The sequence below is a fragment of the Elephas maximus genome, chromosome 10 (assembly GCF_024166365.1).
Source record: "Elephas maximus indicus isolate mEleMax1 chromosome 10, mEleMax1 primary haplotype, whole genome shotgun sequence".
In the NCBI taxonomy this organism is placed as follows: Eukaryota; Metazoa; Chordata; class Mammalia; order Proboscidea; family Elephantidae; genus Elephas; species Elephas maximus.
In genome coordinates, this window is record NC_064828.1 from 87,482,851 (window position 1) to 87,503,817 (window position 20,967).

The following is a 20,967-nucleotide window of genomic DNA, read 5'->3' on the forward strand; positions in this document are numbered from 1 at the left end:
TTAGAAGAGGTTGTGGCTTATGTGGGCTCTTAGCCCCATGGACAAATTTCTTTTTTGGGCCTTTGATTTCCTTCATTCTCTTTTGCTCCACACAAGTAGAGATCAATAGTTTTATCTTAGATGGCCGCTTGGAAGCTTTTAAGAACACAGATGCTACTCATCAAACTGGGATGTAGAACATTATCTTTGTGAACCATGTTACGCCACTTGACTAAGTTGTACTTCAAGACTATTGTTCCAAGCCTTTTGACCCAGTAAACCAATCCCATGAGTTGTTTGAAAGTGTCTAGGAAGGTTCTGTAACTGTGCCCCCTATGTGGTTTGTTATTTATGTGGGTATATATGCAGCACACACAAACGTATGCCTATAAATACACCTATACATGCATGTGCATTTAGAATCAGCTCACTGTATCCGTGGGTTCCGCATCTGTGGATTTAGCCAACGGCAGATCAAAAATATTCCTTAAAAAAAAAAAGTTCCAAGAAGCAAAACTTGAATTTGCTGCATGCTGAGCAATAAACTGTATCCACATGAATAAAATGATGTGTAAGCATACCCTGCTGTAGCCTCCCACCATTTCACAGATCCTCAGTCTCTCTCCAGCACTCATTGTTTTTGAGTATTGTTCACCTCAGCGTCTTGTGATTATTCCCTAAACAATACGGTACTGTATAACAACTGTTTATATAGAATTTACATTGTATTAGTTATTATAAGTGATCTACAAATGATTTAAAGTATATAGGAGGATGTGCTTAGGTTATATGCAAATACAGCACCATTTTATATAAGGGACTTCAGCTTTCACAGATTTTGGTATCCATGGGGGTCCTGGAACCAACCCCCCTGGGTACTGAAGAATGACTGTACTCACATATGCCTTCCTATACACATATATGCATCCATACACATATTTTTTGGTTGTTTTTACTATTGTTGAAAAATTATACATGTTACAGCATTTACCAGAGTTGTCTTTTTTTCTCACGTACTTAGTGTCTTTATTTACATTGGTCAAGTTGCACTGACTTCCAATGGTGTCACTAGGGGGATGACTTCCAGTGGCGTCACTGGGGGGTGCAGGGGTGGTGCAGACCATGCTGGTTGACACTCTCAGTGGAGTTGACACTAAAATGACTGTCTGTAAAACTTCTGTGCAATGTTTCAGCAGAAATTTATTATTTTTTGTAAAAATATTTCTGGAGTTAGAAAACCAAAAAGGAAGAGCACAGTCAGCATTACTCAAGCTAAAAGAACTGAAGAAAAAATTCAAGGTTTAAGTTGCAATATTGAAGGATTCTATGGGCAAAATATTGAACGATGCAGGAAGCATCAAAAGAAGTTGGAAGGAATATACAGAGTCACTGTACCAAAAAGAATTGGTCGATGTTCAGCCATTTCAGGAGGTAGCATATGATCAAGAGCTGGTGGTACCGAAGGAAGAAGTCCAAGCTGTAGTGAAGGCATTGGGGAAAAACAAGGCTGCAGTAATTGATAGAATACCAATTGAAATGTTTCAACAAATGGATGCGATGCTGGAAGCATTCGCTCGTCTATGCCAAGAAATTTGGAAGACAGCTACCTGGCCAGCTGACTGGAAGAGATCCATATTTGTGCCCATTCCAAAGAAAGGTGATCCGATGGAATGTGGAAATTGTCAAAGAATATCATTAATATCACATGCAAATAAAATTATGCTAAAGATCATTTAAAAGCAGTTGCAGTGGTACATTGACAGGCAACTGCCAAAAATTCAAGCTGGATTCAGAAGACGTAGAATGAGGGATATCATTGCTGATTCAGATGGATCTTGACTGAAAGCAGAGAATACCAGAAAGATGTTTACCTGTGTTTTATTCACTATTCAAAGGCATTCAACTTTGTGGATCATAACAAGTTATGGAAAACATTTCAAAGAATGAAATTCCAGAACACGCAATTGTGCTCATGTGAAACCTGTACCTAGACCAAGAAGCAGCCGTTTGACCAGAACAAGGGAACAAGGGATTACTGCGTGGTTTAAAATCAGGAAAGGCTCGTCAGTGCCCTTTTAACTCAGTACTGAAGTCACTCCTGAGGTTCATCCTTCAGCCAAAGGTTAGACTGGCCCGTAAAACAAAACAAGACTAAATGGGCACATCAGCCCCAGGGCAAGGGCGAGAAGGCAGGAGGGGACAGGAAAGCTGGTAAAGGGGGATGTAAGGTCAAGAAGCAGAGAGTGTTAACATGTCACGGGATTGGCAGCAGTGTCACAAAACAACGTGTGTAGTAATTGTTTAATGAGAAACTAATTTGCTCTATAAAAATCTAAAATGCGATAAAAAGAAAATCAGGGACGGTGTGTGTCAGGGTTGTATCCTTTCACCATACTTCTTCAATCTGTATGCTGAGGAAATAATCCAAGAAGCTGGACTGTATGAATAAGACTGTGGCATCAGGATTGGAGCAGACTCATTAACCTTCGATATGCAGATGACACAACCTTGCTTGTTGAAAGTAAAGAGGACTTGAAGCACTTACTGATGAAGATCAAAGTCTGCAGCCTTAAGTATGGATTACAACTCAAAGAAAACAAAAATTTTCACAACTGGACAGATAAGCAACATCATGATAAATGGAGAAAAAAATTGAAGTTGTTAAGAATTTCATTTTACTTGGAGCCACAATCAACACCCACGGAAACAGTAGTCAGTAAATCAAATGACATATTTTATTGGGCAAATCTGCTGCAAAATCTTTAAAGTGTTGAAAAGTAAAGATGTCACTTTGAGGACTAAGGTGTGCCTGACACAAGCTATGGTATTTTCAGTCGCCTCACATGCGTGTGAAAACTGGACAATGAATACGGAAGATGGAAGAAGAATTGATGCATTTGAATTATAGTGCTGGTGAAAAACATTGAATATACCATGGACTTCCAGAAGAATGTCTTAGAAAAAAGTAGAGCCAGAATGCTCCTTAGAAGTGAGGATGGCAAGACTTTTTCTCAGGTATTTTGGACATGTTATCAGGAGGGACCAGTCCCTGGAGAAGGATGGATTGATACAGTAGCTGCAACGGTGGGTGGGCTCAAGCATAGCACAATTGTGAGGTGCAGGATGGAGCTGTGTTTTGTTCTGTTGTACATAGGGTTGCTCTGAGTGGGAACTGACTCAATGGCACATAACAACAATAGTTAAAACAGCAAAAAAAATTTTCATAAGCCCAGCTTACAGGTATCAGCATACCTACAAGGCTAAAACTCTATGCTAATTTACTCCTTGAACCTTCTAATGTGCTCCTGACAGAGCTGTCATTATTACCCAATTACAATAACACTTCAAATGACCAGGTTTCATCTGTACACACTGCAAGCATGTGCTGTTGTTTTCGTTACTGCTGGTGTTTTTGTAGTCACTGGTTGTCAGATTTTCTGGAGTTTTAGCTATTAATATTATGGTAATTAATATGGGGGGGTGACACCATGAGTTACTGCACTGGGTGGCGCTAACCCTAGTGACGCCACTGCTGACTTCACCCATATTTGAGGTTTCCTTTTCCATTACCAAAAGTAAGAAGTGTCTGCTGTCTAGAAAGTGATTCCTCCTTTCCCTCCCTCCCGTTCTTGGTAACCATCAAAGAATGTTGCTTTCTGTGTGTAAAGCTAGTCTTGGTTTTTTATAAAAATGATGCTGTACAATATTTGTCCTTTTGCGATTAACTTGTCTCACTCAGCATTAATATTGTCCAGATTCATCCATGTTACAAGATGTTTCACGGAGTCCTCGTTATTCTTTATAGTTATGTAGTATTCCATTGCGTGTGTGTACCCTCGGTTTGTTTATGCATTCATCCATTGCTGGGCATTTAGGTTGTTTCCATCTTTTTCCTATTGTGAATAATGCTGCAGTGAACCTGGGTGTGCTTGTGTCTGTTCATGTCACTGCTCTTATATATACGCAGGAGTAGGATTGCTGGATCATAAAGTATTTCTAGCTTTTTGAAGAAGCACCATACTGTTTTCCATAGTGGTTGTATCATTCTACAATCCCACCAGCAATGTATAAAAGTTCCAGCCCCCCCCCCCCGACAACCTCACCAGCATTTGTTGTTTTCTGATCATTGCCATTTTTGCAGGGGTAAGATGATATCTCATAGTTTTGATTTGTATCTCTCTAATGGCTAGTTTTGATTCGGCACTGGGTTAATGGCTAGTTTTAATTCGTTTCTCTCTAATGGCTAATGGGAAACCCTGGTGGTGTAGTGGTTAAGAGCTACGGCTTCTAGCCAAAAGGTTGGCAGTGTAAATTTGCCAGGCTGTCTGTGGAAACCCTACGGGGCAGTTCTACTCTGTCCTGTAGGGTTGCTATGAGTTGGAATCAACTGAATGGCAGTGGGTTTGGTTTGGTAATGGTTAATGGGAGCATTGGTGGAATAGTAGTTAAGAGCTTGGCTGCCAAACAAAAGGTTGGCAGTTCAAATCCGCCAGCTGTGCCTTGGAAACCCTGTGGGGCTCTGTCCTACAGGGTTGCTATGAGTTGGAACAGACTCCATGGCACCCAGCATCAACAACAATAGCTAATGATTGTGAACATCTTTTCACGTGTTTGTTAGGCTGCCTGAGGTACTCTTTATCTTAATTAGGCATTCTGAAAACAAACAAACAAAAAAAAACAAAACAGAAGGACCTTTTCTTAGATAATTACATTAGAACCTCTAACAAAATTAACAGTATTTTCTTGGTTTCATCTAACACCTGATCCATATTCAGATTTACCCTATTGTCTCATGATACTAACAAAAATAACAATAATTCCTCGGTATCATCCAATACTCAGTCCATGTTAAAATTTGTCAGTTGACTATATATTGTTTGTTACAGGTGGTTTGTTGGAATCAGGATCCAGACAATATACACAAAAGAATCTTAACTGAGATTAGGGTTTCTCAGCCTTAGCATGTTCAGATATTTTGTACAAGATTATTCTCTGTTGTGGGGGGAGCTGTGCTATGCATTGTAGGTTGTTTAGCAGCATCTCTGGCCTCTACTTACTAGATGACAGTAGCAGGCTCCAGTTGTGACAACCAAAAATGTTTCCAGACATTGCCAGATATCCCCTGGGGGACAAAATTACCCTTGGTTGAAAACTTCTGATCTAGATCAATCCTACCTACTCTTGTTTCTCCCCCGTGTCATTGAACTTAATGAAAAATCTGCATCAGTTGTCCTGTAGAATGTCCTACTTTCTGGATTTGTCAGTTTGCTTGCATTCTCATGGTGTCCTTTGACTTGTCCCTCTCGCTCCTATGTTTTTTGTAAACTAGCAGTTAACTCTGAAGGATTCTTAAATTTAAATTCAGCTTTCTTTTGGCAAGTGTACTTCATAGGTAGCTCTGTGTACTTTATATGCATCAGTCAGGAGGCACACAATACCTGATTGTCCCACTTTTAGCAGTGCCAATATTGATCAGTAGATTCTGATGGTGACAGTCTGGTCCCTTCACTGTAGAGTTCCCATCTTTCATCAGATACTTCATCTAGTGGTTCATCCATTGATGGTATTTGCCTGAATGTCTAATCAGAGGCTGTAACATGGTGATTTTTCTGTCATTTTTCCCACATTTCCTATATGTAAATCTTTGCAGAGAAACTCACCCACATGAACTAGGGCTATTTGGTCGAAATATAGTTAGTACATAAGAAAAACAAGATAAACATCTTTTTTTCCATTTAATTTTTAGTGTTCAGAGTAAAGCATTTGTGATTTAATGGAATGTGTCTTTTTAAAGAACTAGCTTTTCTGTATGTTTAAAGGATTTACTAGATAAAATGCATAGTAACCTTTTGTCATTAATTATGATTTTATTTATCCTTTTCTCAAAACAGCTGTCATGGATTGAATTATGTCCCCCCAAAAATGTATCAGTTTGGCTGGGCCATGATTCCCAGGATTCTGTGGTTGTCCTCCATTTTGTGATTGTAATTGTATGTTAAAGAGGTTCAGGGTGGAATTGTAACACCCTTACTTAGGGCACATCCCTGATCCAATGTAAAGGGAATGATGTAGTGATATGATATAATCTCATAGCAACTGTACTTCTCTTAATTACTCATTATATGTCATTCTTTTCTATTGGAACAAAGAAGTCAATGAGTATAGGTACCATATCTATCTTGTTCATCATTTCATCATCAATACTAAGCACAATACTTGGTACATAATTGTTACTCAATAAATACTTGAGCATTAAAAAAATGATAGTTCTAACAGAAAGGGCTACATGAACTAGAGACTACGTCATCCTGAGACCAGAAGAACTAGATGGTGCTCAGCCACAACCGATGACTGCCCTAACAGGGAACACAACAGAAAACCCCTGAGGGAGCAGGAGAACAGTGGGATGCAGACCCCAAATTCTCATAAAAAGACCAGACTTAATGGTCTGACTGAGACTAGAAGGACCCCGGTGGTCAGGGTCCCCAAACCTTCTGTTGGCCCAGGACAGGAACCATTCCTGAAGCCAACTCATCAGACATGGATTGGACTGGATAGTGGTTTGGAGAGAGATGCTGATGAGGAGTGAGCTACTTGCACCATGTGGACGCTTGAGACTGTGTTGGCATCTCCTGTCTGGAGGGGAGATGGGAGGGTAGGGGGGTTAGAAACTGGCAAAATGGTCATGAAAGGAGAGACTGGAAGGAGAAAGCGGGCTGACTCATTAGGGGGAGAGTAAATGGGAGTATGTAGTAAGGTGTATATAAGTTTATATGTGAGAGACTGACTTGATTTGTAAACTTTCACTTAAAGCACAATAAAAATTATTCAAAAAAAATGACACCTCTAAAAACTCTAATCAGAGCCAACAACTTTACCTAAATTGTTATCTTAGTCATCTAGTGCCGCGAAGACAGAAATAGCACAAGCGGATGGCTTTAACAAAGAGAAATTTATTTCCTCACAGTCTAGTAGGCTAAAAGTCCAGTACAGTTGGGAACTCTAACCTAATTGAAGAGGCTTCACTTTATAAGTGATATTTAAGTGAAATCTGAAGGATTGGTAGAAATTAACCAGATAGAGTTCAAAGAACTAAGTTCAGTATGGCTAACTGAGGAGCCCTGGTGGTGCAATGATTAAGAGCTCAGGCTGCTAACCAAAAGATCAGCAGTTCGAATCCACTAGTGGCTCCTTGAAAACCCTATGGGGCAGTTTAACTCTATCCTAAAAGGTTGCTATGAATCAGAATTTTCTTGATAGCAATTTTTTTTTCTTTTTTTTTTAAGGCTAACTGAAAGCTCAGGATGAGAGTGGTAGGCACAGGTCAGATCAGGGAGGGCCTATTTAGGACTTTATTCCTGGGGCAGCTGGAAGCCTTGAAAGGATTTTATACAGGTGAATGTGACAGATAGGCATTTTTTGGAAAGTTCACTCTGCCTGCAGTGTGGAGCGTGGAATCGAAAGGAACAATAATTATTTACAGAGAATAGTTATTGAAGTAATCCAGGCAAGTGACTTGGACTTCGATGGTGATAGAGAAGATGGAGAGAAGCGGAAGGACTAGATAAATATTTAGGTGCTAGAATACAATTGGAGATTGAGTAGAAGTGGAGCAGGAGACTTCAGGATGATTCCTGGTTTTCTGGAATGGGCCACTGGGTAGATGGTGGTTCCATTTGCCAAAATAGAAAAACTTGTAGGAAGAGGAAGAAAAGTTTGGGGCTGATGATATAACTGGCTTTCAGGCCTTTTAGACATAAGATTCCAACTGAAGGTATCCAGGTGGCAGTTATATAGGTTTAGAGATCTAGAAGACATGATAGATTTATAAGTCATTAGCATAAAAATGGTATTTGAAGGCAGGGAAATAGATGAGATATTCCAAAGAGTATGAGTAAGAACAGAGCTTAAAGGACATTGGGCCTAGCCCCTTAGGATACCAGTATCTAAGAGGACAAGTGACCAAATAGATAGATGGGAAATCAGGACAGTGCAGGGTCACAGAAGCAAAGGGATGACTCTGTTTCTAGGAGGAGGGAGTGGCCAGCTGTGTCACATACTGCTGAAATGTCAAGAAAGATAAAGACTTCGAGTCATCGTTGGCATTTACTGATAAGTAGATTATTGTTGACCTTGGCAGGAGCAGTTTCATAGTGACTGAAGCTATATTGCATTGATTTAAGGAATGATGGAAGGTAAGGAAATGGGGATGGTGAGTACAGACAGCTCTTTCAAGAAGTTTGACTGAAGGAGAGTGAGAGAGAATGAGGGCAGGAGTTGGAGGAAGAGTTGAAGTAAAAGAGCATTTTTTTAAAGATGGGAACTGTTTGGTGACCGGAATTCAAAAATTGTGTGTCAGTTTGTTGTACTGTGGTGGATTGCATGTTGCTGTGATGCTGCAAGCTATACACCAGTGGTGGTCAGGTTTCAGCGGAGCTTCCAGACTAAGACAGACTGGGAAGAAGGACTTGGCGGTCTATTCCTTAAAACATTGGCCAGTAAAAACCTTATGAATAGCAGCAGAACATTGTCTAGTATAGTGCTGGAAGATGAGCCCAAGCCCCTCAGGTTGGAAGACACTCAAAATTACTGGTAAAGAACTGCCTTCTCAAAGTGGAGTTGGCCTTAATGACGTAGATGGAGTAAGGCTTTCAAGACCTTCATTTGCTGATGTGGCATGATGCAAAGTGAGAAGAAACAGCTGCAAACGTCCGTTAATAATTGGAACATGGAATGTATGAAGAATGAATCAAAATTGCAAGTTGTCATAAATGAAATGGGATGCTTGAAGATTGGTATCTTAGTCATTAGTGACCTGAAATGGACTGGTATTGGTCATTTTGCATTAGACAATCATATGGCCTATTATGCTGGAAATGACAAATTGAAGAGGAATGGTGTTGTATCCATTGCCAAAAAGAACATTTCAAGATCTATCCTGAAACACAAGGCTATCACTGCAAAGAAGACCAGTTAATATGACTATTATTCAAATTTACACACCAAACACTAATGCCAAAGATGAAAAATTGAAGGTTTTTACCAACTTCTCCAGTCTGAAATTGATCAAACATGCAATCTAGATGCATTGAAAATTACTGGTGATTGGAATGTGAAAGCTGGAAACAGAAGAAAGATCAGTAGTTGGAAACCATGGTCTTGGTGATAAAAATGATGCAGTGATTGCATGATAGAATTTTGTAAGACCAGCAACATCATCACTGGAAATACCATTTTTCGACAACGTGAACGATGATTGTACACGTGGACCTCACCAGATAGAATACTCAGGAGTCAAACTGACTACATCTGTGGAAAGAGACAATGGAGAAGCTCTATCAGTCAGAATAAGGCTGACTGTGATACAGACCATCAATTGCTCATATGCAAGTTCAAATTGAAGCTGAAAAAATTAAAACAAGTCCACAAGAGCCAAAGTACAACCTTCAGTTTATCCTACTTGAATTTAGAGACCATCTGAAGAATAGATTTGATGACATCAAGGACATCATACGTGAAGAAAGCAAGAGGTTATTTAGAAGACAGGAAAGAAAAAAAAAAGACTAAAATAGATGTCAGAAGATACTCTGAAACATGCTCTTGAACATAGAATAGCTAAAGTGAACAGAAGAAATAATGAAGTAAAAGAACTGGACAGAAGATTTCAAAGGGTGGCCCAAGAAGACAAAGTAAAGTATCATATGAAATGTGCAAAGAGCTGGAGTTAGAAAACCAAAAGGGAAGAACACACTCAGCATTTCTCAAGTTGAAAGAACTGAAGAAACAATTCAAGCCTTGAGTTGCAATATTAAAAGATTGAACGGGAAAAAAATTGAACGATGCAGGAAGCATCAAAAGAAGGTGGAAGGAATACGCAGTCACAGTACCAAAAAGAATTCGTCGACATTCACCCATTTGAGGAGGTAGCATATGATCAAGAATTGCAGTGGAGGTGTTGGGGAAAAACAAGGCTGCAGGAATTGATGGAATAATACGAATTGAGATGTTTCAACAAATGGATACAGTGCTGGAAGTGTTCACTCATCGATACCAAGAGATTTGGAAAACAGCTAAGTGGCGAACGGACTAGAAGAGATCCATATTTGTGCCCATTCCAAAGAAAGGTGATCCAATGGAATGTGGAAATTGTCGAATGGTATCATTAATATCACTCACAAGTAAAATTATGCTACAGATCATTTAAAAGCAGTTGCATCAATAGATTAGCAGGCAATTGCCAGAAATTAAAGCTGGGTTCAGAAGAGGACATGGAACAAGGGATATCATTGCTGATGTCAAATGGATCTTGGCAGAAATCAGAGAATACCAGAAAGACGTTTGCCTAGGTTTTATTGACTATGCAAAGGCAATCAATTGTGTGGATCATAACAAATTATGGATAACATTGCAAAGAATGGGAATTCCAGGACACTTAATTGTGCTCATGTGAAACCTGTACGTAGACCAAGAGACAGTTGTTCTAACAGAACAAGGGGATACTGCGTGGTTTAAAATCAGGAAAGGTGTGTGTCAGGGTTATACCCTTTCAGCATACTTACTCATTCTGTATGCCAAGCGAATAATCCAAGAAGCTGGGCTATATGAAAGAAGAATGGGGCATCAGGATTGGAGGAAGAGTCATTAACAACATGTGATATGCAGATGACACACCCTTCCTTGCTGAAAGAGGACTTGAAGCATTATTTATTTTATTTTTATTGTGCTTTAAGTGAAAGTTTACAAATCAAGTCAGTCTCTCATACAAAAATGTATATACACCGTGCTCTGTACTCCTAGTTGCTCTCCGCCTGATGGGACAGCACACTTCTCCTCTCCACCCTGTATTCCCTCTGTCCGTTCAGCCAGCGTCTGTCCCCGTCTGCCTTCTCATCTCCCCTCCGGACAGGAGCTGCCCACACAGTCTCATGTGTCTACTTGAGCCAAGAAGCTCACTCCTCACCAGTATCATTTTTCTGTCTTATACTCCAGTCCAATCCCTGTCTGAAGAGTTGGCTTTGGGAATGGTTCCTGTCTTGGGCTAACAGAAGGCCTGGGGACCATGACCTCCGGGGTCCTTCTAGTTTCAGTCAGACCATTAAGTCTGGTCTTTTTACGAGAATTTGAGGTCTGCATCCCACTGTTCTCCTGCTCCATCAGGGATTCTCTGTTGTGCTCCCTGTCAGGGCAGTCATCAGTCGTAGCCGGGTACCATCTAGTTCTTCTGGTCTCAGGCTGATGTAGTCTCTGATTTATGTGGTCCTTTCTGTCTCTTGGAAACCCTGGTGGCGTAGTGGTTAAGTGCTACGGCTGCTAACTAAAGGGTCGGCGGTTCGAATCTGCCAGGCACTCCTTGGAAACTCTATGGGGAAATTCTACTCTGTCCCATAGGGTCGCTATGAGTCGGAATCGACTCGACGGCACTGGGTTTGGTTTAGTTTTGGTTTTCTGTCTCTTGGGCTCATGATTACCTTGTGTCTTTGGTGTTCTTCCTTCTCCTTTGCTCTAGGTGGGTTGAGACCAATGGGTGCATCCTAGATGGCTGCTTGCTAGTGTTTAAGACCCCAGACACCACTCACCAAAGTGGGATGCAGAATGTTTTCTTAATAGATTTTATTATGCCAGTTGACCTAGATGTTCTCTGAAACCATGGTCCCCAAACCCCTGTCCCTGCTACTCTGGCCTTCGAAGCATTCGTTTATTCAGGAAACTTCTTTGCTTTTGGTTTAGTCCAGTTGTGCTGACCTCTCCTGTATTGTGTGTTGTCTTTCCCTTTACCTAAAATAGTTCTTGTCTACTAATTAGTTACTCTCGTAACCATCAAAGAATATTTTCTTCTCTGTTTAAACTATTTCTTGAGTTCTTGTAATAGTGGTCTCACAATATTTGTCCTTTTGCAACTGACTAATTTCACTGAGCATAATGGCTTCCAGATTTCTTCATGTTATGAAATGTTTCACGAATTCATCATTGTTGAAGGAGTTATTGATGAAGATCAAAGACTACAGCCTTCAGTATGGATTACACCTCAATTTAAAGAAAACAGAAATCCTCACAACTGGACCAATAAGCAACATAATAATAAACAGAGAAAAAAATCGAAGTTGTCACGGATTTCATTTTACTTGATTCCAGTCAATGCTCATGGAAGCAGCAGTCAAGAAATCAAATGATATATTGCATTGGGCGAATCTGCGGCTCCGACTTCTTTAATATGGTAAAAAAAAAAAAAACAAAGTTCTTGCTTTGAGGACTAAAGTGCACCTGACCCAAGCCATCATATTTTCATTCGCCTCACATGCATGTGAAAGCTGGGCAGTCAATAAGGAAGACGGAAGAAGAATTGATGCCTTTGAATTATGGTGTTGGCGAAGAATATTGAATACACCCGGGCTTGCAAGAAGAACGAACAAATCTGTCTTGGGAGAAGTACAACCAGAATGCTCCTTAGCAGCAAGGATGGCGAGATTGTGTCTCACATACTTTGGACATGTCATCAGCAGGGACTAGTCACTGGAGAAGGACATCATGCTTGGTAAAGTAGAGGGTCAGCAAAAAAGAGGAAGACCCTCAACGAGATGGATTGACACAGTGGCTGTAACAATAGGCTCAAGCATAGCAAGATGTGGGGATGGCGCAGGATCAGCAGTGTTCCATTCTGTTGTACATGGGGTTGCTATGAGTTGAAACTGACTTGATGACACCTAACACAGCAATTCCTGGAACAGAACTTAAATTTCAACAATATTTAAAATAAACATATTTTCAATAAAATTTTAAAACAGAAATTCATTTCTTTGTTTTACTAGGGCTTTTTTCCCTGCTTAGAATATAAGGCATAGAACATTCAGTGTTATAGGAATTTATAATAACCTGGATAGAGAAGGTAACCTTTGAAATCATTAAAACATGACACACACATACCCCCCTACCCTTCCTCCTTTTTATTCCCCTACTTGGAAAATTGTTTAGACCTAGTTCAGTACTGTACAGGTAGCAAGTGGTCAGTAATAAATTAGCATTTTTTTGGTGAAAATATTTATGACAAATAGTGTTTACATCCCTTAGTATTTAACTCACCTCACTCAGTCTCATTTTAAATGTGACACATGCTGTGATTTTCCTTTTTTTTATGAACCAACATCCCATGTGAGATGAAGCTGTTTGATAAGATGGGACTTTGAGAAAAACTGGCATCTAGTACTAGCTTCATTAACAAGCCCAGGTAGCCTTTTTTCTTTCTAAAATAAGGAGATAACCACCCTTCCCTTGAAGTTACTGAGGACATTTCTGAGCGATGTCATCATTATTCATTTGCAGAGCCTCAGAAATGCACAGAAGGCTAGGCCTTAGATTGAATTCGACCTGTTTTCTGCTTATTGGGTTCATATTAAATAGAAGTTGGCATAGGAGGCATATTCTCAGTATATTAACAAGCACTTGAGCCTCTAACAAGGTTCTTCTTAGCCCCAGTCTGGGTTGAAGACAAAGATAGGAAGCATGAGAATAAGGTGGGTGCAGATTGGTAAGGAATCTAGATGTGTACCTTCTTCATATCTGTAGCCATTGACTTCTATTTTGTGAAAGATAGTTTGCATCTTTGTATTTTTTAGTGATGTTTTCAAAGAAACTAAAAAAGAAATCTTAATGTCTCCTATTTGAAAGGAACTGAGTTTATTTTTTGAGCTGAAGCATAAGCCTGCTGCTATTTTCACTATTTTCTTAAAATAATGGAAGAAAGTTGAAAATGTTTTAATACTAAATTATCATTGATTATCATACCCAGTTATATTGATTTTTTTTATGTTGGCTAGTCAAAGTAATTATATCCCAGGAACTGATGACTGTGCGTATGATAATGAAAAACAAAAACCTCCATCATGGGCCAAACTTCAAGATGAGTTAGTGAGATGGAACTTGTTCTTCCCAGCATATTGGAACAAGTTGCAGGGCCATTGAAATGAGTGGCCTAGAAGGGAAGCCTTCATTTGATCAGCAACCATAAGCACCAAATAGGGTATAAGAAAAGCGTAAAACATCTCTCCCCCCAGAAAATTATATTCTAGGAGTGAAAAAAAACAGGTAACAAACAGTATGTTTAGGGAGGAAAAAAAAGTTATGTGTTATGTATATTTTGTGTATCTGTTTACATATGGAAAATTGGGAAGTGATAAATAAAATATTAACAATATAGAAAATCCTGGTTATCCAAAGATAATTGGATTAGAAAATAGCCCAAGTAAGATGAATCTATTTAGCATAGGGACCAAAAGTTTATTATGAGTAAAAAAAATTCATTGGGACACAGTCTTGAAAAACAAAGCCCAAAATGATGAAAATAATTTGATTTTATGTTTAATAGAATTGTTATCTTAAAATGAATGGCGTCTTAGAGTGAACAAAGAATAGATTGGGTTTCTGTGTTTAATTTGTGCCACAAAATTGTATGGCAGCATTATATATCACTTTTTATCTAATTTTTGGGTGTATCAAAAAATATTGTTAGGATTTATCAATTTCCCAAATAATTTATGAAATTTCCCCAAGGTTGACTGTCAACCTTAGACACTCATATCCTTCTTTTCCAGTTCCTGTTGTAAAAGCTCTCTTTGGTTGTTAACTGGTTAAGGCTTCTGCCAGATCCTCATCTGTTAGTAGTGAGCTCAGAAGTTCTGTGACATCACTTTGATCAATTTCATAAAATCCTGCATCCTTACAATTGAAGTGGAAGTAAATGCTGTTGTTAATCATAAAAGTACATAGGGCAGTTGATTAGTGAATTTTAGAATTATGACAAGTTTTGTGTTTATTATTCAACTTTGTAATTACGGAGAATTAATGAGGACTGACCCTGTAGTTATTTCTAAGTGGTGAGATTTTTTATTGATTTTAATTAATTAATTATTGCTTACTTGTATTTTCTAATTTTTTTCCAAACTGACTTATTACTGTTGTAATTTTTTTTAAATGGAAACAAAATAAGCTCCCAGAAAATTAAATTACAGTATGAATTGGAAGAAAAAGCCAAGACTTTTAGAATAAGTAAAAAGCATTCAGTCCATTCTCATGTATGTGTGCATACCTGTATGACTAGACTAATGATATACAGGTGTTTAAAAGAGGGAATAGCACTGGAGGGGAGAGGAGTTAGAGAGAAGTAGGACTATTTGATTATACCCCCACTCCTCACTTAACACCTCGGTTAAGTTCCAAAGACCAGGCTGTTATGCAAAAATCAGCATTATGCGAAAATACAGGATAACTACATCAGATCACAAAATGGAGGATGACTGCATCCTTATATAACTGCCAAGTTACATCATTATATAACTGCCAGATTACATTATTGCATTACTGCCAAATCACTGAGAATCATGGCCCAGCCAAGCTGACATGTAACCTTAACCATCACAGCCAGCTTTCTCGGCATTGGTTACTGCCAAACATATGCTGTTACTGCACAAAATAGTCAGATTTTTTTTTACTGTTGTCGTGAGTGCAAAATGTTGGGTAAGGAGATAGTTGATAAGTGAAGAGTAGGTGTGTTCATTAATTACACCCCCCTGTGGGTAAATATAAAGAAACTAAGGGTAGATTAAAAATAAGTAGCTGTGTCCCAAAAGAAATGAAAGCAGGTGTGCAAACTGAAACTCGTACACCAATGTTTATTGCAGCACAATTCACAATAGCTCAAAGGTAGAACAGCCTAAGTATCCATCAACAGATGAATGGATAAACAAAATATGACATATTCATACAATGGAATATTATTCAGCCACAAAGAGAAATGAAGTCCTGGTACATGTTACAGCATAGATTAACCTTAAACATTATGCTGAGTGAAATGTTAGTCACAAAAGGACAACTATTGTGTGGTCACACTTATATGAAATCGGCAAATGTAAAGAGACCCAAGCCTATTAATGATCACTAGGGGTGGGAGGAGGGGAAAACGGGAGTCATTGCTTAGGGAGCACTGAATTTCTGTCAATAGTGTGGAATGATCTGGAAACGGGTAATGGTAGTGGTTGCACAACATGATGAATGTAATCGGTGCCACTGAATTGTACATGTAAAAATTGTTAACTGGCAAATGTTATGTAAGTATTTACTACAATTAAAAAAATAAATACCTGTGAGTGTACTGAGTTTACTTTGATCATTTATCCAAAAAACTGTTCTGACATCCAAAAGCATGTATTTTAAGAGTTGAGAAGTATGTTGAATTAACATGTTTAATTTAAATTTATAAATTTGGGGGACGGATTGATATTTTTCTCTCACCTACTATGGATTCACATCTTGTTTACTTATTTGTCTTTCTCGGTCCAGATTTGCCTTTCTTATATGTAGATACATGAATACAGACACAAATGTAACTCCCTATCAAACCGTGTTGCAGAGATACAAGGATTGTCAATTAAAATTCTTAAAAATGGCTTTTGTTTTAGGAACAGCAGCAGTATTGGTACCGACAGCACCTGCTTAGTTTGCAGCAGAGGACAAAAGTGAATCTGCCTGGACACAAAAAGGGTCCTGTGGTAGCAAAGGATACACCAGAGCCAGTGGTAAAAGAAGAAGTCACTGTACCTGTCACTAGTCAAGTAGCAGAACCCCCTCCATCTGAGGAGCCTCCATTACCCCCCTCTAATGAGGAGGAGCCACCTCCCCTCCCACCTGAGGAACCCCAGGTAACCGTGGAATTATTGTAGTTTATTAAATTGTTTGACTTTTCTTGGTTCATTTATGTCATCTGTATACATAGATATATATTTACATGTGTTTTTTAAAGTACATGTACAGTGCTATTTGTGGACTAATCATATAGATATATGTCTTATCAGTTGTAGAAAAGTTTTTTCCCTGGTTTAAGTGAGAGCAAAGAATTAGACACTCTTCTGCTTTGAGCGTCTCTAAGTCCTAAAGGGGTGCCAGGATGGTTTTGTAATGTTGATGGCACATGGCAATAGTTAAGAGCTTCAGCTCTAGAGTCAAACTGCTCAAGCAGGAGTCCAGGCAGCACCACTTGCTGGTGGCAACTTTAGGCAAATTAGTTAACTATCCTGTGCTTCAATTTCCTATAGAGCCATTGAAGCATTAAATGTGATAATTCTTGTCACTTTTGGCACACTGAAAGTTCTCACGTTAGTCCAAAGGTCATTATTCTCCCAAGAGCCTTCTGTGAACCTGTACTGAAACATAACGATTGGATTGTAGTTCTTCAGTACATAGTGACAAAGGTGAAAAAGAGATTTCCTTGGAAACCTCTCGTATAGTGAAAAGGACAGTAATCCTGGGTTCACTTTCTGCTGGAGAAACGGTTTCCTTTTAAGGAATGGTGAGATTATTATTCCGATGAAGACTATGGAATTTTTAAACTCCCTTGTATTAGTATCCATAATAGCAGTAGAGATAGAGCTAGGTGTTTTATCTGAAGATTGAATCGCTTATCTCATTCATCCAGACATGTAGGATTCTGGACTTTCTAGTATATTTATAAAATATTCAGTTTTTTTTTTTTTAATTAATTCGGTTGCTGTTTTGTGATTTATATAAAAACATATTCTTTCTTTTATTTTTAGTCTGAGGACCCAGAAGAAGATGCCAGGTTAAAACAGTTGCAGGCTGCAGCAGCACACTGGCAGCAGCACCAGCAGCATCGAGTCGGCTTCCAGTACCAGGGGATAATGCAGAAGCACACGCAGTTACAGCAGATCCTGCGACAGTATCAGCAGCTGGTGCAGCAGCCGCCGCACGTGCAGGCAGGTGCCTCCTCGGCCGGCAGGCGGGAAACTGCCCCGAGGAGTTTGAAGGGTTTGCTATTCCTGAAAGAGATTCGAGCATCAAGCACTAAAGATATCAAGTGCTGACAGTTGTTTCCCAAAGGATGCCAACTAGTAATCTGTCACATTTGCCGGGGGCTTGGGAAGTGCGATATAACAGTACATGATGTTGGGGAGAGAGGGCATAATGGGGTCTCCTGATGGCACCAGCCCCGGCTAGATGTTAGAGTACTGTTGGTAAGGGATTTAAGAACCAAGGATTTTTACTGCCTAGTTACAGGTCAACCCGTGTTTCACATACAGACCACTACAGTAGCAGACAAGCCGATAATCCACCGAAAAGACCGTATGACGGTAACAACAAAAAACCCTAAACAAATACACCATAAAAGATAAAGCAACTTGAATACTTGTTTTTCTTATATCTTTGAGGTAATATCTTGTATTGATAGATTTATAACAATAAATCACCTTTCAAGTTCTTAAAATGATACTTGGTAACATGAAACACTTGAAAAATACTCATTGATGAGGTAGATACCTGCTTTAGTGTTTGGCTGATTTTTCTAACTCTGTGATAAACATAAATGTAAGTCAAAAGAAGAAAGAAAAATGATCATTGAAAGAATTTGACAAATCTATTCCTTTTTTTTTTTTATTCCTAGCTTCCCAAAGTCTTTAGTGTTTTAATTTCTTCAGGCTTCAAACGTCTTTAATTCATTAATATTTTAGCTTGTGATTAATTCTCTTATATGAATGTTTTAAGATAATTTTTCTTCCTTTATCTGTAGACCATGTCTGTAGATATGCAGTTGCGGCACTATGAAATGCAGCAGCAGCAGTTTCAACATCTCTACCAGGAATGGGAGCGAGAGTTTCAGCTATGGGAGGAACAACTCCATTCCTATCCTCATAAAGATCAGCTTCAGGAGTATGAGAAACAGTGGAAAACATGGCAGGGACACATGAAAGCCTCTCAGACCTATCTCCAGGACAAAGTCAATTATTTGCAAAACCTGAAGAATCAGTACATGGGGAACATGTCAATGCCACCTCCTTTTGTTCCATATTCTCAGATGCCTCCACCTCTACCAACAATGCCACCCCCGGTACTGCCTCCATCATTACCACCTCCAGTAATGCCCCCAGCCCTACCTGCTACGGTGCCACCACCTGGCATGCCCCCACCTGTGATGCCGCCTTCTCTACCAACCTCTGTGCCCCCACCAGGGATGCCTCCATCTCTTTCTTCAACAGGGCCACCACCAGTTCTTCCCCCACCTTCCCTCTCTTCTGCAGGGCCACCACCAGTTCTTCCCCCACCATCTCTCTCTTCAACAGCACCTCCACCTGTTATGCCCCTCCCACCATTGTCTTCGGCCACACCCCCTCCAGGAATACCTCCCCCTGGAGTTCCACAGGGGATACCTCCTCAGTTAACGACAGCCCCAGTTCCACCAGCTTCCAGTTCTCAGAGCTCACAAGTTCCAGAGAAACCTAGACCAGCACTGCTTCCCACTCCTGTGTCTTTTGGTTCAGCCCCACCCTCAACTTACCATCCTCCAATGCAGTCAGCTATTGGCCCATCAGAACAAGTGAATTCTAAAGCTCCTCTGAATAAGTCTACTCCATCATACAGCTCGTTCTCTTCTGAACAAGGACTTGGGGAATCTTCAGCTGCAGTCAAGGACATGCCAGTGAGGTCAGGTGGACTGCTTCCAGATCCTCCTAGAAGCAGTTACTTGGAAGGTCCAAGAGGCCCAAGGTAGGCCTGCCTTTGTTTGTTTATTTTGTTGACTTAGGCTGTGTAGGCCTTGATTATACAAAGAGCTTCATTTATACAATTTTTATATTCTCTTTTTTATACTATTACATACATTCCTGACTCAAAATTAATAATGTTGGTATCATTAGCTTTTTACACATGAAATAATGAAATCTAGAAGTGGTAATATACCCCCATTTCTTTGATGTCATTGCCTTTATCCTGTATGTAGAGGTTACAGTCCAGAATGGATGTAGTGTTTAAGAGCAATGTTTATCAAGTTCTTATGGACTTTTCAGCTTTAAAAATAATTTTTATTAAATTTGTTTTGCTTTTTCATTCATTTGGCAAACAATTGAATTGGTGGCTATTATTTGTTAGATAATATGCTGGCTGTTGGGGTTAAAGATGAATAAGCCAGTATTCTAGTGATACAAAGCAATGAAATGTAGCGTAAGAGTAAATAGGACGTTTATTTCCAGCAAATATTTGCCAAGCTCCTGCTCTATGGCAGGCCCTGGAGATGCAGTAGTGAATTTAAAGAACAGACCGAATCCCTGCCCCTGTGGAGCTTACATTTATAATTTTCCTCTACTAGGGAAGTATTTTTCCTTTGTTTAAGCCACATTGTTATTTAGAAAAGCAAAGCAAACAAAAAAACTGGTATACTTCCTATCTTTTTTTCTTCATGTCTTTTGAAAAATATTAAATTTATTTTTCCAAGTTTATAAAAGCATATTTTTTTCCTAGATAATTCTATAGAAAAATATTTTCTATCAGTTTTTTTCTAATTAGAAATTGTCATAGAAATATATACTTCTTATACAAAATTCAGACATTCCAGAAAAGTATAGGAAAAAAAGAAAGTCACCTATTTCCACCATCTGGCAATAATCAATTTTTTAAATATAATAAAAGTGGGATTGTACTAAGTATAATCTCTTGTAACTTTTTCCTATTATCAGAATATTGATGGTAAGCACGTCATCTTAAATTTAAACTTAATTTTAGCATTTGAAAGCAAACTGTATCTTTTATCTGTTCTCCAGGTTTTAATTCTGAAAACAATGTGACACAAAACTATTCAATATCAAAGCTAAGAGAAGGTGGAGGCAATAACATGAATTCTTTTGTGCGCCAGAAGCCTTACTAGAGACTTTAATCTCATGTAGTCTTCTCAACCTGCCTGTGAGCTAGGCAGGTTATCCTACCTTTAGCATTTACAAACTGAGGTTGGGAGGATGGGAGAATTTGCTCAAGGTCATGTGGCTGGGAGAGTGGAGCCTCAGTCCACACCCACGCGGAGCTGAGTCTACAGAGCCCCCCAGAGCGGAAACACTAACAGCTGTATCTAATGCCATGATTCAATGATAGCCATACCGTTAGTGACTATAAATACATTTGTAGTTAAGATTTATTTGGAATGTGTTTTTTTTTTTTTTT

General features: G+C 39.2%; 1 protein-coding gene across 2 annotated transcripts in view; it reads left to right on the plus strand.

Annotated features, from left to right (window-relative positions):
- The window catches only part of YLPM1 (YLP motif containing 1), a 95,421-nt gene that overhangs the window by 4,347 nt on the left and 70,107 nt on the right, over positions 1-20,967 (plus strand). For both annotated transcript variants that reach the window (XM_049897557.1, XM_049897558.1), the window contains exons 2-4: positions 16,428-16,667; positions 17,559-17,738; positions 18,551-19,524. In XM_049897557.1, the coding sequence (XP_049753514.1) occupies positions 16,428-16,667; positions 17,559-17,738; positions 18,551-19,524 (1,394 nt within the window). The remainder of the gene's footprint in view (positions 1-16,427; positions 16,668-17,558; positions 17,739-18,550; positions 19,525-20,967) is intronic.